This window comes from Mixophyes fleayi, chromosome 4, assembly GCF_038048845.1.
Source record: "Mixophyes fleayi isolate aMixFle1 chromosome 4, aMixFle1.hap1, whole genome shotgun sequence".
In the NCBI taxonomy this organism is placed as follows: Eukaryota; Metazoa; Chordata; class Amphibia; order Anura; family Limnodynastidae; genus Mixophyes; species Mixophyes fleayi.
The window spans coordinates 193,545,441-193,566,059 of NC_134405.1; the positions used below are offsets into that span (position 1 = coordinate 193,545,441).

At 39.4% G+C, this 20,619-nt stretch overlaps 1 protein-coding gene across 2 annotated transcripts in view; it reads left to right on the forward strand.

Moving 5' to 3' along the window:
* The window catches only part of CNTN1 (contactin 1), a 137,772-nt gene that overhangs the window by 60,984 nt on the left and 56,169 nt on the right, over positions 1–20,619 (forward strand). For both annotated transcript variants that reach the window (XM_075209055.1, XM_075209056.1), the window contains 3 exons: positions 11,976–12,088; positions 17,311–17,437; positions 19,643–19,815. In XM_075209055.1, the coding sequence (XP_075065156.1) occupies positions 12,037–12,088; positions 17,311–17,437; positions 19,643–19,815 (352 nt within the window). In that variant the 5' untranslated portion in view covers positions 11,976–12,036. The remainder of the gene's footprint in view (positions 1–11,975; positions 12,089–17,310; positions 17,438–19,642; positions 19,816–20,619) is intronic.

Below are 20,619 nucleotides of genomic sequence, written 5' to 3' on the forward strand. Positions count from 1 at the left end.
ATTATTCAAATCTATATAACATACGTCGGGCATCAAGTGCCTCAGCTAGGCAAAGACAGACACAATTGATTGATGAATGCCTTACTGATGCTAAACTCTATAAGTAACATTCTGTTCTTTTAGTTTATTTAACTTGGTTCATGACAAAAGAGAGCACCCCCTCTAATTTGAAAAAAGACCCAGGTATAATATTGTTTATTACAGAGATAGAGGATTGGTCTTTTCTCTAGTGTGAATTATATTTTCTTTTGCAGTATATTTGGTATTAATTTACTCAGGCCTGTCATAGTTATTTGAGTCCAGTACAGAATTAAATTGTGAAAAATACTCTATTCAGTCACCAAATAAAATGTCAAATTTTAGCCTTACAACAGAATTAAACATACATTTTGAATAAGGGAATGCAAATTTAGACTCCATATTCTCAGAAGAGATGGGTGAAGGTGGTAGAAACAACTGCTCTCGGCAAATAATTCATTTATCCCATAAATTCTTAACAAATGCTCAAATTATTAAGCAGAGATTTATCTTTTTCACCGACAACTAGGTTTAACCACTTTAAATGGGAGAAAGAACTCCATTTGTTAATGAGGAAATTATGCTTGACAATATTTTTTGATCAAAAAACTGAAGTAGATCCTCATCCTCAAATACAAAAAGGGGGGAATTATAGAAGAACTCCCTTCTTCTCTTCTAACTCTTCCTGATATCTCTTGGGAAGAAATACAAACAGCATACATTTTGACACAACTTTTAAGTGAACAATTGCATTAAGAAAATCCACCAGTCAAAACAGTTCTAGACCAATTTGCAAGAAAAACAGATCAGCATTCTTTCCCAGTGAAAACATCTGCCCACAAATAATAGTTTTCCTAAATATGGTATCTACAGATTTAGATAATCTGAAGAAAGAAGAAAAAGCAGTTCTCAAGGAGATTGAAGGTTGGGATGATGTGCTTATTATTTACTGGAGGAAAGTTGTTTTATGGCCAACACCAATGTAAAAGAAGGAAATTGATAGACAATTGAAAGATGCCAACTGTTACATGTTTTTATTCTCAAATTCAACAGAAAACTTTAAGTCATTTTATCACACAATTATGGAAAGAGCATACAAAGCAGGCACGATCATTAAGCCCTAATATGACTTTTTGAAAACAGATCATTTAAAAACGCCAATAATATACTTATTACCGAAAATGCACAAAAAAGAAAAGACACCACCACTTAGACCTATTATTATTATTATTATTATTATTATTATTATCTTTAATTTAAAAGGCGCCACAAAGGGTCCGGAGCGCCGTACATGACATATACAGAAAACAGTGACCCATGACACAACATGATACATAAAGAACAAAATATGAAGAACAAAAATATATAAATATACGGGTTGGGTACGAATTAACTATTGTGAGTATGCTGACAAGCCCTACAAAATAAACCCGAAAAGCTGCAAAAAGGAATGAAAAAAACAGACTTACCTTGAAGACAACGCTGGAGATCTCCGATTGGATCAGCATGATGACAGCAAGCGTTTCCGATTGAAGAACTGTTCGGCAGTGCAGGCTGATGTCATTGCGATGTCTGTCACTAGAAATTTAAAGCGGCAATGTCGGGAACCCTAAGGTTAAGTGTTTAAACACTTAACCCGACACTGCCGCTTTTTTTTTTTAAAGGGATAGAATGTGAGGTTTGAAGGAGAGGGAGGAATCAAGGATGACCCCAAGGCATCGGACTTGAGGGACAGAAACAAGGGTAGTGTTATTAACAGAAATAGAGAGGGGGGGAGGTGTGAGAGTCCTGGAAGGGGGGAAGATGAGTTCAGTCTTGGAAATATTGAGTTTAAGGAAGCGTTGGGACATCTAAGATGAGATGGCCGAGAGACAGCAGGAGACACCAGAGAAAAGGGAAGGGGAGAGGTCAGGGGATGAAAGATAAATTTGGGTATCATTAGCATAGAGGTGGTACTGGAGGCCAAAGGAGTGGATGAGGACACCAAGGGAAGAGGTGTAGAGAGAGAAAAGCAGGGGGCCAAGAATGTAACCTTGGGGAACGTCAACAGGTAAGTGAAGAGGGGGGGATGTAGAGTCATGTGTAGAGACTGAGAAGGAGCGGTTGGTGAGGTAAGAGGTAAACCAGGAGAGGATAGTGTTACAGAGGCCTATAGACTTGAAGGCAGCAAAGAGGTCAAGAAGGATAAGAAGGGAGTAGTGTCTTTTGGATATACCGACGCAAAGGTCATTAATGACCTTAGTGAGGGTAGTTTCGGTGGAGTGGAGTGTGCGAAAACTGGATTGGAGCGGTCAAGGAGTGAGTGAGAAGAGAGAAAGGAGGTGAGACAATTTTAGACAACCCGTTCAAGGAGTTTGGAGGCAAAAGGAAGAAGCGAAATAGGTCGGTAATTAGAGAAAGAGGCGGGATCAAGGGACGGTTTCTTTAGTATGGGGGAGACAAGAGCATGTTTAATAGAGGAGGGGAAAATTCCAGAGGAGAGGGATAGGTTGAGGAGGTGGGCAAGGTGGGAGGAGGCCTCAAGAGAGAGGGAGCGGAGGAGGTGGGAGGGGATTAGGTCCTGTGGGCAAGTGGAGGGGGGTAAGTAAGAGAGAAAGGTATGGACTTCATCTGCAGATACCGGAGTGAAGGAAGAGAAGGAGGCTGAGCTAGCAAGTGGGGAGGGGAGAAAGAAGATAGCAGCCGTAGAGGAGGGTGGGAAGGGGGACAGAGTGGGCAGGGAGGGGGGGGAGAGAGTGGGGTAAGAAGGGACTGCTGGGAGATGTCAGGGTGTATTGACTCAATCTTGGAGGTGAAGTGGGTAGCAAAGTCGACAGCAGAGAGCTGGGGGGGGGGAGAGGAGGGAGTTGAAGGTGGCAAAAAGCCGACGGGGGTTGGAGAATTGGGAAGAAAGGAATAGATAAACTAACTGAATCAGCAAGTGTATTTGTATTCACTCATTTAAGAATATATGTTACCTTCCTACCTTCATATATCAAAGATACAGCAGACATTAAGAAGTTGCTGAATAGTATAAACCTGGAACCTGATGCTTGGTTAATAACTTGTGGCATAGAGTCACTTTATACCAGCATTAAACATTCCATTGGTGTTGAAGCAATCAAATTCTTTCTTCAGGCTGATAACAATTTACAATTCAACAGCTTCTAAATATAACTGTTAAAGTTTGTCTTTAATAAAAATATTTATATTGAGGACAAATTGTATTTACAAGTACAAGGTACAGCGATGAGAGTGACAGGTGCTCCCACATATGCTAACCTGTACCTGGGTTGGTTGGAGAGGGAGTTGGTTTTTGGCAACCCACTTACAAAATACACTGATCATCTAATCACATGGGCAAGATTAATTGGTAGCATTCTAATCATCTGGAGTGGTGATCAAAAAGTGTTTGAAGTATTCATTAACATTGATAATACTAATGACAACAATTTAAGACTAACCTATGAAATGAGTAAGGACTCAATTAACTTTTTAGAAATAACAACTAGAAAAGGGGATAGTGAAAGAATAGAAACAGACATATATTAAAAAAAACATTCAAATAGTGGTTTGCACAATAGCAGCTTTTATGTCATCAATTTTAGAGAATCGATGATAATTGCTCAAATCCACAAGATTTTAGTTAAAGAGCAGATAAATGCAGTTTGAGACTTCATAAGCGGGATATAGTAAGTGATTTGTAAAAAAAGCACTCAATCAAGTTAAGATGAAAGATTGCAGTCAGTTGCTATATCCCAAGTGTAAACAAACAAATAAACCAATAAGGTGAGGTTCATTGGTGATTCTTGCAATGAGTGGAAAGATATACAATCAATATTGCAAAAACATTACCCATCTTATTATCTGTCAGGTATTTTGGACACCAGAGTCTTCCTCAGTTGGAGAAGAGCTATCTAATCGACTAGTTGTGAAGAGTCATTTTCTCCAAAATAAGAGGACACCCAACCATATTGAAAGATCCTATTGTTACGGTGGTTGTAGGGCATACACTTACATAAAAAAAACTACACAGGTCTAGGATAAGTATGGGGAAACAAACAAAATTTAAGAATAAATAAATTGCAACATTAAAGGGGTAATTTATATACTTAAGTGTCTTTGCAACAAGATATATGTAGGCATGATCACAAGGAATTTGAAACAATGAATATTAGAGCCTGTGGGTACAATAAGAAATGATGATAAGGGAAAATTCAAACAACTTCCCTTTGTTGCAAGACATATTTTACAGGATACCAATGAGAAAAAATAAAACTAGGGATAAAAGGTGGTAACCTAACAAAGGGGTTACTACAGAATGAGAGCAAATTGATTTTATTGTTCACTTCCCTTGTACCACATGGATTTAATGAAAAATTTAAATTATGCCAGTTTTTTGGATCAATAAATAGATTTCTCTGAAAAAAAAATTGTCTGATTCCTATTAAAAACAATTTTAACTTTGACCTCTGTGAGCAATAACAACCTAGTATGGTATTTCAAGCTATTTCATTAGAGAACATAGTGTCTTCTATAATAGCATGATCAATTCTTACTTTAATTCTGAAAGAATGACATGTAATTAATAAATGGAAATAAATAAACATATTATGAGTACTATGCAATGAGTTTAAAGTAGATTTACTTATAAATGAAACTATTAGAGAAGAAGATAGAATACATATTGTTTTGGAATATTATTTTCAGGACTGTATAGGTATACAAGGCATTATTACAATGTAACTGGATTAATATCATTATTCATGCTTTAAATACCCATGAAAAACACTTACCTTGATCCAGGTGTGATGCCTCCTGGCAAGAAATTTGAATGCAGCCGTGATCTATATGTAGAAAGTACTTAAGAAGAATAACTTGTGCGTTATACTTAATATAAGTGTTATAATCACTCTTGGTACTAACTATAATAATTCACCTTATTATAATATTTTTTGTCACTTAGCTATAGGAATAACCTCCGGGTGCTCCGTTTTCCTGCCACACTCCAAAAACATACTGGTAGGTTAATTGGCTGCTATAAAAAAAATTGCCCTTAGTCTCTCTCAGTCTGTTGTGTGTAGGTGTTAGGGGATTTAGACTGTAAGCTTCAATGGGGCAGTGACTGATGTGAGTGAGTTCTCTGTGCAGCGCTGCGGAATTAGTGGCGCTATATAAATGATGATGATGATGATGATGATGAATAACAGGTTATTTTCACATTATCAAAGGATTAATATAAACATGCACATGGATTTGGTATACAAATAAAGGTAATTTAGCATCACAATATAAATATAGTTTCAGCAAAAGATAGTAAATAATATGTATATATATATATATATATATGTGTGTGTGTGTGTGTATATATATATATATATATATATATATATATATATATATATATAATAATTTCTTTATTATTATGAGCACATTCACTGTGTTAATGTAGATATACATTGTACACTGAGGATGAAGCTGTCTGTAGACATGATATTCTAACCATTCCACAAGATAGAAGAATTTAAATGTATCAATACCATTGAGTTTGTTCTGAGTACTACTCGGTTTAAGTACGCTCTGCCTTATGATACTTGTCTTGTGTAGACAGACAGAACAAACTGTGGTATACGTACAAACGTTTTCTCTTATACAATAAATGAACAACTATTAACAGTATAATCAAAATAAATAAGGTTTTTAAGACATTTTTTTTTTTTTTTACATTCAGTACATAAAGCAAGGTGCTTTAATTGTCTATCTTACTTGCATACACATATTCTGAGCTAAATAGTGGCATGTATAAATGTAGTTTTTAGAACAAAGACTATGCCGTGTCTCTCATCACTATCAGTCAGCACCTACACCTATCCTGTAGCTGGTGTAAATGGTACAACTGAAACCAAGCATACTTACAAGAAACCCAGGACCTGAATCGGCCGCATATGAATTGGAACGCCATTTGCGTGGCCCTACTGTATATGGCCTATGTTAGTCCGGCCCTTCCCTCACCTGTTCCGTCTCTCAAGTCGTAGACTGTCGTGTCATTTGCATTCATGAATTGCATGCATTTGTGGTCATTGGTGTAAGGTCCATTTCTGAGCATTTGCAAAGCTATTTAAGATATCCTACGCACTTGGATGTACGGCTGAACATGAATCAGGCTCATTAAGTAATAAATAAATACTAATGGTTGTGACACAAAACATTCTGATAAAAAATAAATACTATAACAAGTAGCAATAGGGATTGCTCATAGCCTATTATAAGTACCAATAAGTGGCGATGTTAGTTGGTAATAATATGAATGTGTTTCTTCATATGGTAAACAGAGATGTGAGTGTGTTAATATAATAAATAAGTATACAAAACAAAAAGACAGTTGCTGTCAGCACTTATCCTTAACACTGCATATCTGTGTGTATCTAGCAAAATGAAAACATGAGGTATTGGTTCATATTTTGATCAAAACCTTTAATCCTGCATCCCAGCATCAAAGGCACCTCATTATGCGCAAGTCATACACGGACCTATATGCTTTAAACATCATTAAAATGCAGTTAAATCAGATGCACTCACCTTCCAGGTATATGGGTTTACATCTAGCAAGGGCTTATTGTGAGCCACACCCAAATGTGCCTTAAATAGGCTTGGACAGCTGCTAAGACAACATAAGGCAATATTTTGAGACATAACCAGAGAAGCAATAAGCCTGCGCTCCATAAAATATATGGTATAAAATATATAGTACCAGCTGTGTGGCTCTAAGCCTACACTTGGTATATACCATATTTATATATGGTACTAGCTGCGTGGCTCTAAGCCTGCACTCGGTATAACCCATATTATATATGGTACCAGCTGTGTGGCAATATAAATGACCATATATGTATACAAAACAAAAAGACAGTTGTCAGCTATCCATAACACTGCATATCTGTGTGTATCTAGCAAAATGAAAACATGAGGTATTGGTTCATATTTTGATCATAACCTTTAATCCTGCATCCCAGTGTCAAGGGCACCTCATTATATGCAAGTCATACACTGACCTATATGCTTTAAACACCATTAAAATGCAGTTAAATCAGATGCACTCACCTCCCAGGTATAGAGGTTTACATCTAGCAAGAGCTGATTGTGAGCCACACCCAAATGTGCCTTTAATAGGCTTGGACAGCTGCTAAGACAACATAAGGCAATATTTTGAGACATAACCAGAGAAGCAATAAGCCTGCGCTCCATAAAATATATGGTATAAAAAAGATGGTACCAGCTGTATTGCTCTAAGCCTACACTCGGTATATACCATATTATGTATGGTACTAGCTGCGTGGCTCTAAGCCTGCACTCGGTATAACCCATATTATATATGGTACCAGCTGTGTGGCAATATAAGTGACCATATATGTATACAAAACAAAAAGACAGTTGTCAGCTATCCTTAACACTGCATATCTGTGTGTATCTAGCAAAAGTAAAACATGAAGTATTGGTTCATATTTTGATCAAAACCTTTAAGCCTGCATCCCAGTGGCAAGGGCACCTCATTATATGAAAGTCATACATTGACCTATGTGCTTTAAACACCATTAAAATGCAGATAAAATCAGATACACTCACCTCCCAGGTATAGGGGCTTACATATAGGGAGGTGGGTGCATCTGATTTTAACTGCATTTTAATTGTGTCTTTTGTGCTGACTTTCCCAGTACAGAGGTTACTTCCAGTACAGTGTTGTGTACCCTGTGCAAAAAAACTTTATAATAACTGAAATGCTTTGCTCTAATTGTATAGTTTTAATATGTGGAGCATATGAACAGGTAATTGAGTTTCATTTATTTTCGTAACATACAAATGGAACAAATTTATGATGCAATTATTGGTTCAGTATGCTATAGAACAATGCATGCATCGTTTCAAGTCGACAGAGGCACTTACACACTAATAATAATGGATAACAAGATAATATGGTATAGTAAATATAATATGCTATAGTATAGTATATAATATGGTCTAATATATATATTTTCTTCATTCTGTATGCACCCAGTAAAATATTTGCAAAAGTGGAATTCTTCTGTAGGAAATAATTGATCAACACAGAAGTAGAATATTTGCAAACATTTATACTATAATAATAGAATTGTCTCACAGTTAAATGAAAATACTGCATATTGTAGGAGACCTGAGTGACTTTCAACAACAGATAACTAAAATATATTCTATGACATTGCTACATATAATCACAGGTAGGTTCTGGGTTTGTATAGCTATGAAGGGATGAAAGCTTTGCAGATTTGCAATCATCATGCATGATACAAGAAGGGTAATCCAGTGTAGTGTTAAGTATGGCACATTTCTGTTTCCAATACATAAAATATCAGCGGTTTATGATTGTTAGATTGAGAATGAAAGCATGTATTTGGCACTTCATGTACAGTGTATGGCAGGGCTCGCATAACATTTCAGAGAGCCCATATTAGCTGGAGCCTTGTGACTGTGCCATGTAAAAAGATTACCCATAGAGTAGGTCACACAGTCATTAATGCCAATGTAAAATTAATTGCTAGAGTGACACCAGTATGAAAATGAAAACAAATGATCTGAAAAGACTTGGCAGCTTTTTGACAGGCAATCCATGAATCCAATCAAATTAGACTATTCCATCTGACTGACTCAGGGGAAACAATCACCTCTGAAAGCTGGATTTAATCTGCAAAGTGTTATTTAATAGTGTAAAGGAATCTGCATAGTGTTATTTAATAGACTAAAGGTTCTGTGCAAGCCTGACATTTCTACTGGTACATATAATACATTTGTGGAGGGAATAGGGAGGTGTATTTATCATATGGGACACATTTATCATTAAAGTGCTGATCAATTTAACAAAAATAAATTCTTGCTGATACTCAGCTCTCCTGGCGATTCTGGACTGGAGCAGTAATGGTTAACTTACTGCTTTGCTGGTCGAGCCTGTGTAGCCAACTCACTCATAAGAAATCAAACCTAAAGCCAAAATTTGGGATTCAGCTCCACTAGGAAAAGTTTAAACATAATTTAATAAGATATCATAGATATCTCCTGCTTTAGGCCAAGTATCGCATTATACCGCTGTTCACATAATTCTCAACGGAGACTGTGGTTTGGGCAAGTTTATCACACTCTGAAAAGCCTAGCTTCTCTGAGCTTGGCCCCGATGGTTAACGCCATCATATGCAGTGGCGCACGCAGGGGTGGTTTCGGGTTTTCCAAAAAACCCCTCCCCTCCGCGAACCAACGATACTGTACAGCAGCCGCGGCGCTGTCAAAGAAGCGTCCGTGGCAGTGCTGTATTGTAGTATAATACAGCACTGCCGCGGATGCTGCTTGACAGCGCCGCGGCTGCTGTAGAATTCAGACTCACCGAAATGGAGCTGCTGCCCATACAGCGAGGCAACCTTCTCTATACTCCTCTACCCCACTCTTCCGTTCAACCTGTGTAAATGTCTGCTCCCTTACAAACCCACACGCCACGGTGGTAATCAAGGCGCACTTGTGCAAATCAAGGAGTATAGCGAGTCCAAAGCTGATTTTCACTGTGCAACAGATGTTTTGCACTTTACAATGTACCTCCAGTGTGTCTCCAATATTTAAGTGAATGGGGGTAGAGCAACCTGTAGCCAACCATTTCTCCAGAATGTTCACAGAAGCACAGATTATTTCAGGAAATGGGTGTGCTGATCTGGTGAAACTCATTTCTCCTCTAATGTGGGGAGAGGAATGGGGGAAAATCAAGAGCCACAGACTAAGATTTCCATGTTTTATATTTATACATGTTTCATTAATAAAAAGAAACATTGTTAGAGAGTAGCTCTGTGTAGGAGGTTTCAGTTTTTCTTGGACAGGTCCTACAAGGGGCAGGGCCGGTGCTTGGTTCTCGGTGCTCTAGGCCAAATTTCAAAATCCCCCCTCCCCCCCGCAAACACACCAAATCCCCACTTCACAGACCCTCACATGCTTGACTTTGTGCTTTTGTGTTTAAAAAAAGTTAAGCCTTACCTCCTCCAGTGGTCCAGACTTCACTGCTGCCCAGGAGCAAATGCAGCATATCTAGAGGGGAGGCTCCAAATGTCAGATTTCAGAACAAAACAAAGAAAAACTTGACATCCCTCACCTGTTACACACTGACATGTCCCCAGCTGCCCCACAACTTTTCTCACACATGCCCATCTGCCCACTAGATATTCTCACATATACCACCTCTTGCCCATCAGCTTTTGTTACTACCCACATAACACCAGCTTCACTTACATGCCCCCCTGCCCACCAGCTTACCTCTCACATACACCGATGTCCTTAGTGCCCTAGCCAGCTTTATGCCCACCAGCTTTTCTTTAAAATGCCCTCCTTGTCCACCTGCTTTTCCCAAACCTGTTCCTTTGCCAAACCGCTTTCCTCTCACATACCCCCTTGCAAACCAAATTTTTTCCACAAACCCTCTTGTTTACAAACATCAGCCTCCATTTCCCCCCCTTTGTATAGCCTCCATTCTCCCCCCTTTGTATAGCCTCCATTCTCCCCCCTTTGTATAGCCTCCATTCTCCCCCCTTTGTGTAGCCTCCATTCTCCCCCCTTTGTGTAGCCTCCATCCCCCCCTTTGTATAGCCTCCACTATCCCCCCTTTGTATAGCCTCCATTCTCCCCCCTTTGTATAGCCTCCATTCTCCCCCCTTTGTGTAGCCTCCATCCCCCACCCTTTGTGTAGTTTCCATCCCCCCCTTTGTATAGCCTCCATTCTCCCCCCTTTGTATAGCCTCCATTCTCCCCCCTTTGTGTAGCCTCCATTTTCCCCCCTTTGCAGATTTTAAAATGCGGTGCTGCATTGTAGCAGCACCACATTATTGCGGACGGGCTATCTGTCCAGGGCGATCGCACCGCCCGCATTCATTTAGCAATTAGTACTGGGTCCCCGACCTCAGTGCCGACCCACATAGGCCGTCTCGCTAGGCAGCTGCCTAAGGCTGCCTAATGGTAGCGCCGGCCCTGACAAGGGGAACTGGGTTGTGATGGGACAAAAAGCAATGATGGTGATTTTACTTAAGGTTAGGATATGCCCTCTGTGTATTACATACAGTTTTATCTCCGGTTGCAACAGTGATGATGGAGGAATAAAAAATAAAACAAAGAAATTGTAGATGCTGTAAAAAAGACTGTGTCTAAATAACTGTGAAATATATTGTTTTTTTGTCATTATTTGACCTTTCTAAAATGTACAGTGATGACAGTACTAAACACAAAAGATATATGGGATAATGCACCCTCTACTGTGCAATATAAGAATATTACAAGTCACAAAGTATTTGCATGACCATAACTTGTATTATATGTCTCAGTAAGGGATTAAATCAAAACATGTAAATATTATAATTACTATTGTGTTAAATGATGTTATGGTATACTTGTTTTATTCATGAAAGAAGGGAAAGCTGCCAGCCACAAGGCTGTGTCATGGTAGAAGATTCTTTAGCAAGAAGCTGCACAAAGGAGGGTTTAGGGTGGGGCATGGTGCAGGACTGATACTGTGTGTATTTTATGCAGTGCAGTGTAAGGTCTAGCGGACATAAAATTGAAGGAGATAGGAATGAAGGAGAGAAGCTGTAAGTTTAAAAGACAGTCTATGAAGTAGTGTAAAATACTGTCTATTATCATTGTCCCTCTCTGGCATCATAGATCTTGGCCTCCCTAGTGAAAGATATTACAAATGACTATTGCTGTCAGAGGGTGACAACATTAATTATATATTTCACAGCTTATTATACAAGCATTCACATCACTCAGGTATTAGTTGATATTTAATGCAATGTCATGTTGAATAGTTATAGAGACTGTTGTCTACTTTAACCATTTCTAAGATTAACTAGTGTAATTACATATTATTTTTGAATTGTGTAATGATAACTAACATACTCTATGTTTTCCTTTATAATTTTAAACAGAGAAACTAAGAAGTTAATCAGAATTATTTGACGATTTGCTCAATACTGTACTCCATCGACAATGTGGCCTATTGTAACACAGCTTTTACTGTACATTTTCTTCTGCTGGGCAGGTAAGATGTTTTATTATAATTTCATACAGATATTTAATATAATATTTTTATTAGTGTTTATTATATGTACTTAACATTTGATAACCGGATGGTTATTATTATTATTATTATCATTTATTTGTTGGGCGCCACAAGGTATCCGCAGCGCCGCACACAGTACTAACAGTAGACTATACAGGGTGAAACCAATCAGAACAATGAACAAAAAGTACCAATACTTCAGAAACTCCGGACAGTCATATGCAGTAAAGACGGAGCGGAAGAACGGGTAAGGAGACAGGAGGGGAGGGGGCCCTGCTCATACGAGCTTACATCCTAAGGTAGGGTAAACAGACCAGACACAAGAGGAGCCAGTTGAGGCAAGAGGAGAGAAGGGAGGACGAGCTAAAGGGTGGAGATGGGGGTTAAGTAGATGGTTGGTAGGCTTTGAGGAAGAGGTGAGTTTTGAGTACACATTTGAAGGAGCACAGAGTAGGAGAGAGACAGATGGAACAAGGGAGGTCGTTCCAGAGAAGGTGGGCTGCACAGGAAAAGTCTTGGATTCTGGAGTGGGAAGAGGTGATAAGAGTAGAGGAGAGGCGGCGGTCGTTGGCCGAGCGCAGGGAGTGGGCAGGAGTGTGAATGGAGAGGAGATTAGAGATATAAGGGGCAGTAGAGTTGGAGAGAGCCTTGTAAGTGGTGGTGAGGAGTTTGAAAAGGATTCTGTAGGGGAAGGGGCGCAAGTGTAAGGCAAGGCAGAGAGGGGAGGCAGAGGAGGAGCGGCGTGAGAGGAAGATGAGTCTTGCGGCCGCATTGTGTATAGAGCGGAGGGGGGAGAGACGGGAGTGGGGGAGGCCAGTGAGGAGGCGGTTACAATAATCGAGGCGGGAGATGATGAGTGTGTGGATGATAGTTTTGGTGGCATCCTGAGAGAGAAAAGGACGGATGCGGGCGATGTTGCATAGTTGGAAGCGACAGGCTTGGGCAAGGGAATGAATGTGGGGGGCGAAAGAGAGAGAGGAGTCGAGGGTGACACCCAGGCAGCGAAGTTGGGTGACAGAGGAGATGGCGGTGTTATTGACAACAATAGAGAGGTCATGATGGGATGGGAGTCTGGGCAGAGGAAAGACAATGAGTTCAGTTTTAGAGATATTGATTTTGAGAAAGCGCTCGGACATCCAGGAGCAGATGGCGGAGAGGCAGTCGGATACCCGAGCGAGGAGGGTGGAGGAAAGATTAGGAGAGGAGATATAGCGTTGAATGTTGTCAGCATAGAGGTGATACTGAAGACCAAAGGAGGAGATGAGAGCACCAAGGGAGGAAGTGTAGAGGGAAAAGAGTAGAGGGCCAAGAACAGAGCCCTGCGGGACTCCTACGGGGAGAGGGTAGGGGGAGGAGGAAGAACCAGACATGGATACAGAGAAGAAGCGATTAGCGAGGTATGAGGCGAACCAGGCATGGACAGAACCAGAGAGGCCGAGAGAGAGAAGAATTTGCAGCAGGAGGGGGTTGTCCATGGTGTCAAAGGCTGCAGAGAGGTCAAGGAGGATGAGTACGGAGAAGTGACCCTTGGATTTGGCTGATAGGAGATCATTAGTAACCTTGGCCAGGGCAGTTTCGGTAGAATGGAGGGGGGTGGTAGCCAGATTGGAGAGGGTCAAGGAGGGAATTGTCCGTGAGGTGCCTGGTTAGGCGGCTGCAGACAATCCGCTCAAGTAATTTGGAGGCATAGGGGAGAAGAGAGATAGGGCGATAATTAACAAGAGAGGTGGGGTCAAGATTGGGTTTTTTGAGGATAGGAGAGATAAGAGCGTGTTTAAAAGAGGAGGGTACTGCACCAGAGGAGAGTGATAGGTTGAAAAGGTGTGCTAGGTAAGAGCAGGCCATTGGAGAGAGAGAGCAAAGGAGGTGGGAGGGGATGGGATCGAGAGGGCAGGTAGAGGGTGGAGAAAGGAAAGAGGAAAGAATAAGGGAGCGAACTTCTTCACCGGTTGTAGGGCTGAAGGAGCACTAGAGTTGGTTGATGGGGGAGGTGAAGCGATGAGGGTGGCGGGAGAAGGGGAGGAGGAGATGTTCAGTCTAATGGCCTCAAGTCTGATGGTTATAGCTGTTTATGTAAGTATGTATGTCTATGTATGTAAGTATTTGTGCATATGTATATATGGGTGGGGTATGAATTTACGGAGGTGCTATAAACGACAGGGAGTAGGACGAACCCAAAAAAACGAAACTCACTTGCCTGACTCCTAATAAATGATGACTGACCTTAATAATGACAGAACAAGCCCCCGACAGTGTGCTAACAAATCACGATCAGCAGTAAGAACGGCAGCCTGTTTTGACGTTAATTTAAATTGCGATCTGTATCTTAGTATTTTTAAAGAGGCAGACTTTTATAGATGAGTCATAAAAAGTGGGCAGTGACTACATTGCTGTAATCACGGCTGATGAGACATATAAGCAGCTACTGTGCAGTATGGAATTCCTGTATTATTGTGTATTGGTTATGGTTTTGAATCCAAAGGACAGCTTTATGCAGCTGGTTACAATCTGTATTCTGGCCCAATGTTATTTCCGGAGGAGAAGGGCAGAATTTTTGACTGAGAGATGCCCCCGGTCACTCAGTATCTTTGCAATGTTCCCATATATAGTTGTATCTTTCACTATGCCTGTAATTTTTTTTATCTCCTCCTCCCTTTTTACAGCAAGTAGCTCTCTGACTTCTACGTCATCAGAGAGCGTTTCCGCCCATGATCTGCTTTTAACTGAACCCGGCTGGAATAACCTGGGAACACCTTTCAGACCGCAGGGTATCCAGCTGCAACCTGGGAATAACCCTGGTCGTGACCAGGGTCGACCCATTTACACCGACTCACGACCTGGGTTATTCCTGGGTACACACCTCTGTGTGAAATGGGCATTAATTAGCCGCAAATACAACATTAGCTAATTTATGACTTTTTTTGTGCCATTATCAACTCTATAAGGGAATAAGGTTGGAATAATGACGAATGAGAGTAATACAAAGCAGAAAAAAAAATGAATGTCCGTATTACAGGTATTAGTTATATTATCCAATATAGTAAGTTTTTTTTTATCTGTACGTTGATGTATTATACCCAATATATGTTAAATTACATGTGTAGTATCACAGTATTACCAAACCAAGCAATATTGTCGAATACAATATTTTTCAATGCTCAATTACAGTTAATTTTACACAGCATATTAATACATATTTGCCGATAGCTATGACTGACCAAATCAACTGCCACGACGCCAGTGCGCAAAAAAACATGTCATAAACAAACATGTAGCATGAAGTACCAGAAAGTACTTGTTGACAGCTGCAGACATACAACATAAGAACTCATAATAAAAGGAAATATTGGTACTGTGATACTGTAGCTTGTATGTTGATAGTTTTGCATTCCTCCTTTCCATGTAACAGTGTACATTTGTGTCTCTGCCTGAAGTAAAAAAGCATTGCTTCAAAAGGTCAGTAGCAGTTTAAGGGAATTGTTGAGTTGTACATGATATGTGAGCTGTGACAGATGTGTCCATTCAAACAGCAATAACTGTACAAAAGTCACATTTATATAGTGCCATAACTGCTACTATAGTACAATAAGATGGTGATATATATGAAAAGAAATAAGTGAATTACATGAGGTGCTCTAAATATAAAATAATATATAGGATGTTTCCATTATAGAACACATTTTTAAATTGAGTAAAAGCATCAAACACATATAAAAATAAAACCCTTTCTATTCTATGTGTCCATACCCATTTGCGTTCATACTTACATCTGAATGCATTTGAATTGCGGCATGTATTTTTGGATGCTGCTCGCTTATATTTCAATGCATTTAAAGCATATCACTCTCTTGAAAAAGTCAATTTATGTCCCGGGGAGTGCATTCTGTTCATACCTTCCCATAGTGGGCAAACACAAACAGTTTAACCAGCATTTTGCTATATTTTTTTCCCATCAATGTCAGTGGCACATTAATATCAGTTGGTTGAATGATACATGTAAAAACCATTTGAAAATAATGGGCTTTAGAAATGAATGTGTCATTGACAGCACTAGTAATATTTTTCTCCAGCACTTCACTATAGATTAAATGTAACTCCTCCTTAATGCCATCCAACTAAAAGTGTCTAGCATGGGAGACCGCTTGTTATTGGCTTAGCGGCTATTGATAACCCTGGTCAATTGAGTATTTCCTTATTCTGCAGTGGAGCAGTTGCTTTGTCTCTTATAGTTTTTTGTTTTTCTTTCAAGTGTAGTTAAAAAATATTTTCCTGTAGATTACAAGAACAAAATGTTCTCATTGGATTGCAAATATGGGGAGTGATTGGGGATTTTTAATTTATGGCTGTGTTTTATGTATATTTTACTACTTTTTAGTATAATGGAACAGGGTTTTATTTTCCCCTTACCATTATACTGGGATGGCAACTTTGCCATTACAGGGGTCCCATTATTCTACATTATCCTGGTACTCTGGGTACTAGGAAGTGACCCACCATTTTTGCAGTGTTCCTATTCATAGAGGCTCCAGCCCCACACTGACAAGTCTGGGTTTTATCTGCTATGACGTGGGGACCCCCCACAGCTGGATTTCCAGAATATTTGTTATATATAATGTTTGTAATATTTGGCAAGTATGTATGTACATAGAATATGTATAGCAAGTGGACACAAAGCTTGTTTTCCCTCCGCTTTAGTGGGAACCAACTTAAGCTGTCAACCTGGGGTTGGTTTAGGAATGAGTAGATGGAGCAACACCAATTTTATTTATTACTCATTTTACTAAAATTCTTTTTAATAGCCCATTCATTGCTAGTGCCCGCCTTCCACTTCCCTGTGTATTGTAGCAACCGCTCAATCATTTGCCAGTGTTTCCAGATGCTTAGTCCTTGACTGGCACTGACCCCTATATATGACCATATCAGTTTTTGTATAAAAAAAACAACAATGTAGTTGAACCAATGAAAATTATGTCATCCTATCGCATGTCCCTTTTTTATATGTTATTTATTGGCATACATTCTATATACATTCAGTATGTTGGCTTCTTTCTGTATATTGGCTTTGATTTACTATTATATTTAAATAGCCAGCTATATTGGGTTAATGATTTTAAAATAGTTTGGTTTTGGTTTCATCTTGTCTATGATATCATTAAGCTTACCTCAAATGTTTATAATTCATAATGTGTTCTGTATTTTAGAGGAAGGAAAAAGATATGGGCCAGTTTTTGAAGAGCAGCCAATTGACACCATTCATCCAGAAGAATCCTCAGATGGAAAGGTTTCAATGAATTGTCGAGCCAGAGCAAACCCTACTCCGACATATAAGTATGTAAAGATGACTTTCCTATATGTAAGACTGTTAAGTGTGCTTTACTGTATTTTATATCTGCCAGAAACTTTGAAATGGATCTGTCATGTTTCATCTTAAGGATGTTATATGTGGTGCCTCAATCTATGTCTTGGAGAATGCATGAAATGTATTTGTATACTATATGGAAATGTCATATGTTAGCGGCAGAGCCAGATTCATTCTTGCTAATATTTCAAGCTCTCACAGGCTTTTAGGAAATAATTAGAGTCATTTTGGTTCTCAAAACCTCTGAGTCCAGTCACCAGGAGCTGTCCAGGCAAAGAGCAGGATGTGGGCAAAACAAAACACATTCAGGAACAGAGAAGGTAAGAGTATACAAGTTATAGACAAGTCATAGCAGTATATGCAAGTGTTGGTACACAAGCAAAGGGAGACAGGATCCACTATCTTGTTTGAGGGTAAAGCCGACCCAGGATGGAAACTGAGAAAAGACAGGATTAAACATCTTGATTTGTTGCAAAATACACTTAATAGTCAAGTTAACAGGATCTTCAGCTCTAGCAGGCAGATGGATTAGTTCCTGACATTTCACCAAGAAGTACCTTTTAGAAGTTCTATATCTAGGTATTCAGGCTCTTCTAGAATTCCCCAAGCAACTTGAGAGCATCTATGATCTCCTTTGGTTCCCAAGAATTCTCCTCAGGATGATATATCCCTGCCACTTAATTATCTTCCATACAGTATCTTCGATATAAACAAATGTTTTCCTATATGAAAACAGTAAGCATAATAATGGGTACATGGGCACAGATAAGCATCATAATAAAAGTATTGATGCAGGTAACAGAACAAATCTCATAGCATACAGAAACAATTCAGCATAAAACAGGACAGGGACAATAACAGGTACATGGGTACAGCTGGACGTAATAATGTATCAATGCAATTAACAGAACAAATCGCATGACATACAGAAACAATTCAGCATGAGACATGATAGGGACAAGAGAGGAAGACATTGAGTCGATGGACATGAGACATGCAGTAGAGTCTGCCTGCGAGAGCTAAATGGAGGACGTAGTAAGAAACAATAGCAAAAGCAAATGGGACTGGAGGCATAGTTGGGTCCACTATTGTGCAGATGTCTGCAAGATATTGATGCCAGGATTGTGCTGAGGCCTAGATGGGAACATGATGGTGCAGAGCCTAGATGGTACAGAGTCCAGGGTGGAGGCTAAGATGGTAAACGTTAGAGGTGGAGCCGAAGGCAGGATGGTACAGGGGCAACAATGGTGCACCGGCATGGACTTGCTAAGGAAGAGAAACAATAAACCTAATCTTGATAATTTCAGTGGGAAAATGTAAAGGTAGAATCTGGAAATACTGAAATCACCAATCTTGTGATCCCCTCTGATTTTTGCTGCCAATTAGGCACTGGTCTCATATTGTGCCAGTACTGGCTCGGTAGGTCCAGGCAAGGATCTCTCATTGTGCCATTGCTAGAGCTGCAGGGCCACTCTGTGTTTTACTGTTGCACAATCTGGTTCTGTTGGTTAGTAGCCTGGCTCTGCAGTTTATTTATCTTAGTTCAAATGGCTCAGATAAAGTGACACTGCTCATGAATGTTCTGCATCAGAAGTGTGACTGAATCAAATACTTCAAGGGTTATAGCACAGTGGCTGTGGCAAGTTCAGAAAAACAACAATAAGCCGGGGTCAGGAACTGATAAGTTAAGCATTTGAATAGACAGCCAAAGTTGTAGTTGTGAGGAGTCAGTGCACAGGTAAGGAGACATGCTATATTCAAAGTAATATTCAAGAGTCAGTACACAGTAAAGGAGACTAGAAGTGGTCATAGTAGTAAGGAATGGAGACATGCACATAAAGAGGCAGAATTGAATCAAACTTTGGTTAGGGTTGATGCCAACTGATGAAAGATGAGAGGTGTCAGGATCAGCCATCTTGGTTAATGGCAAAATACATTCATAATGTTAGGAACTTCTGCTTTAGAATGGAACTGGATTAGTTCATGATACATTGAGCAAAAGGTACTATGAAAATATTCTTGAGATGAAACATAAAAGGTCCTTTTAAGGGCTGCATAAAGTGGATTAACATGTTTACATACATGTATAATTTCAAAGCGCTGGAAAACATTTCATAGAATATTTTGGGTTATATTACCTGATATTAAAATGTATGTTTAAAATATGTTTCTAGGTGGAGACAGAATAACTGGGACATTGATCTTCTAAATCCACGATACAGCATGATAGGAGGTAACCTTGTTATCAACAATCCAGAGAAGTCAAAAGATTCTGGGAAATATGTCTGCATAGTCACGAATGAGTACGGAACGATAAGAAGTAATGAAGCCAACTTAAACTTTGGATGTAAGCAATTCTATATGCAATTTTAAAGCATTTAAAAACAACGAGGCGTAAAATATTAAACGTTAAATAACACACTGCCCATATTTTCAAATACCCATTACTTCATTAAAACCTCACACTGTACCTGTTACCAGTCATGTTTATTTTCATAATAGTCCGGTTGTTACATTACTAGCCTATGTCCTTAACTACTTGAAAGACAGCTCACCATTTTTTATTTGGCTTGTTTCTTAGTGCATTTACTATGACATTTAGATAACATTCACACTGCATGGTGCAGGAGACCAACACAACAGAAAGAGGTGTTCTGCTTGCCTAAAATAAATGCTAGAACGGCATATACTGTACTACTCTTAAACTTATTGGTAAGCTTAAGTGTAATACACATACGCTTAACAATAAGGGCCATGCTGAAAAGTATGGTAGAGTTAAAAAAGCCACAACATTTTTTACTCTAATTCGTTAGTAGTAATTAATTGAAGAAAAATGTAAAAAACAAGTATTTTCTGAGGAGGAAGAGGACATGAGGATATAGGGCCCTGCTCAAGGGAGCTTACAATCTAAGGGAGGGAGAGGCTGACAGAGACAGAGAGAGGGAAGATAGGGTGAGGAGACAAAAACTACAAGAGGATAGATGAATATGAGTAAGAAGGAGCAGAGAAAGAGTGAGGGGGACGTAAAGTATGGTGAGTGAAGAAGGATGGTAAAGAGGGTTAATGGAGGGCTATGTTAGATGGAGGAAGGATAGGCTAGTCTGATCAGATGGGTTTTAAGGGAGCAGTTGAAGTAAGGCGGGCTGATGGA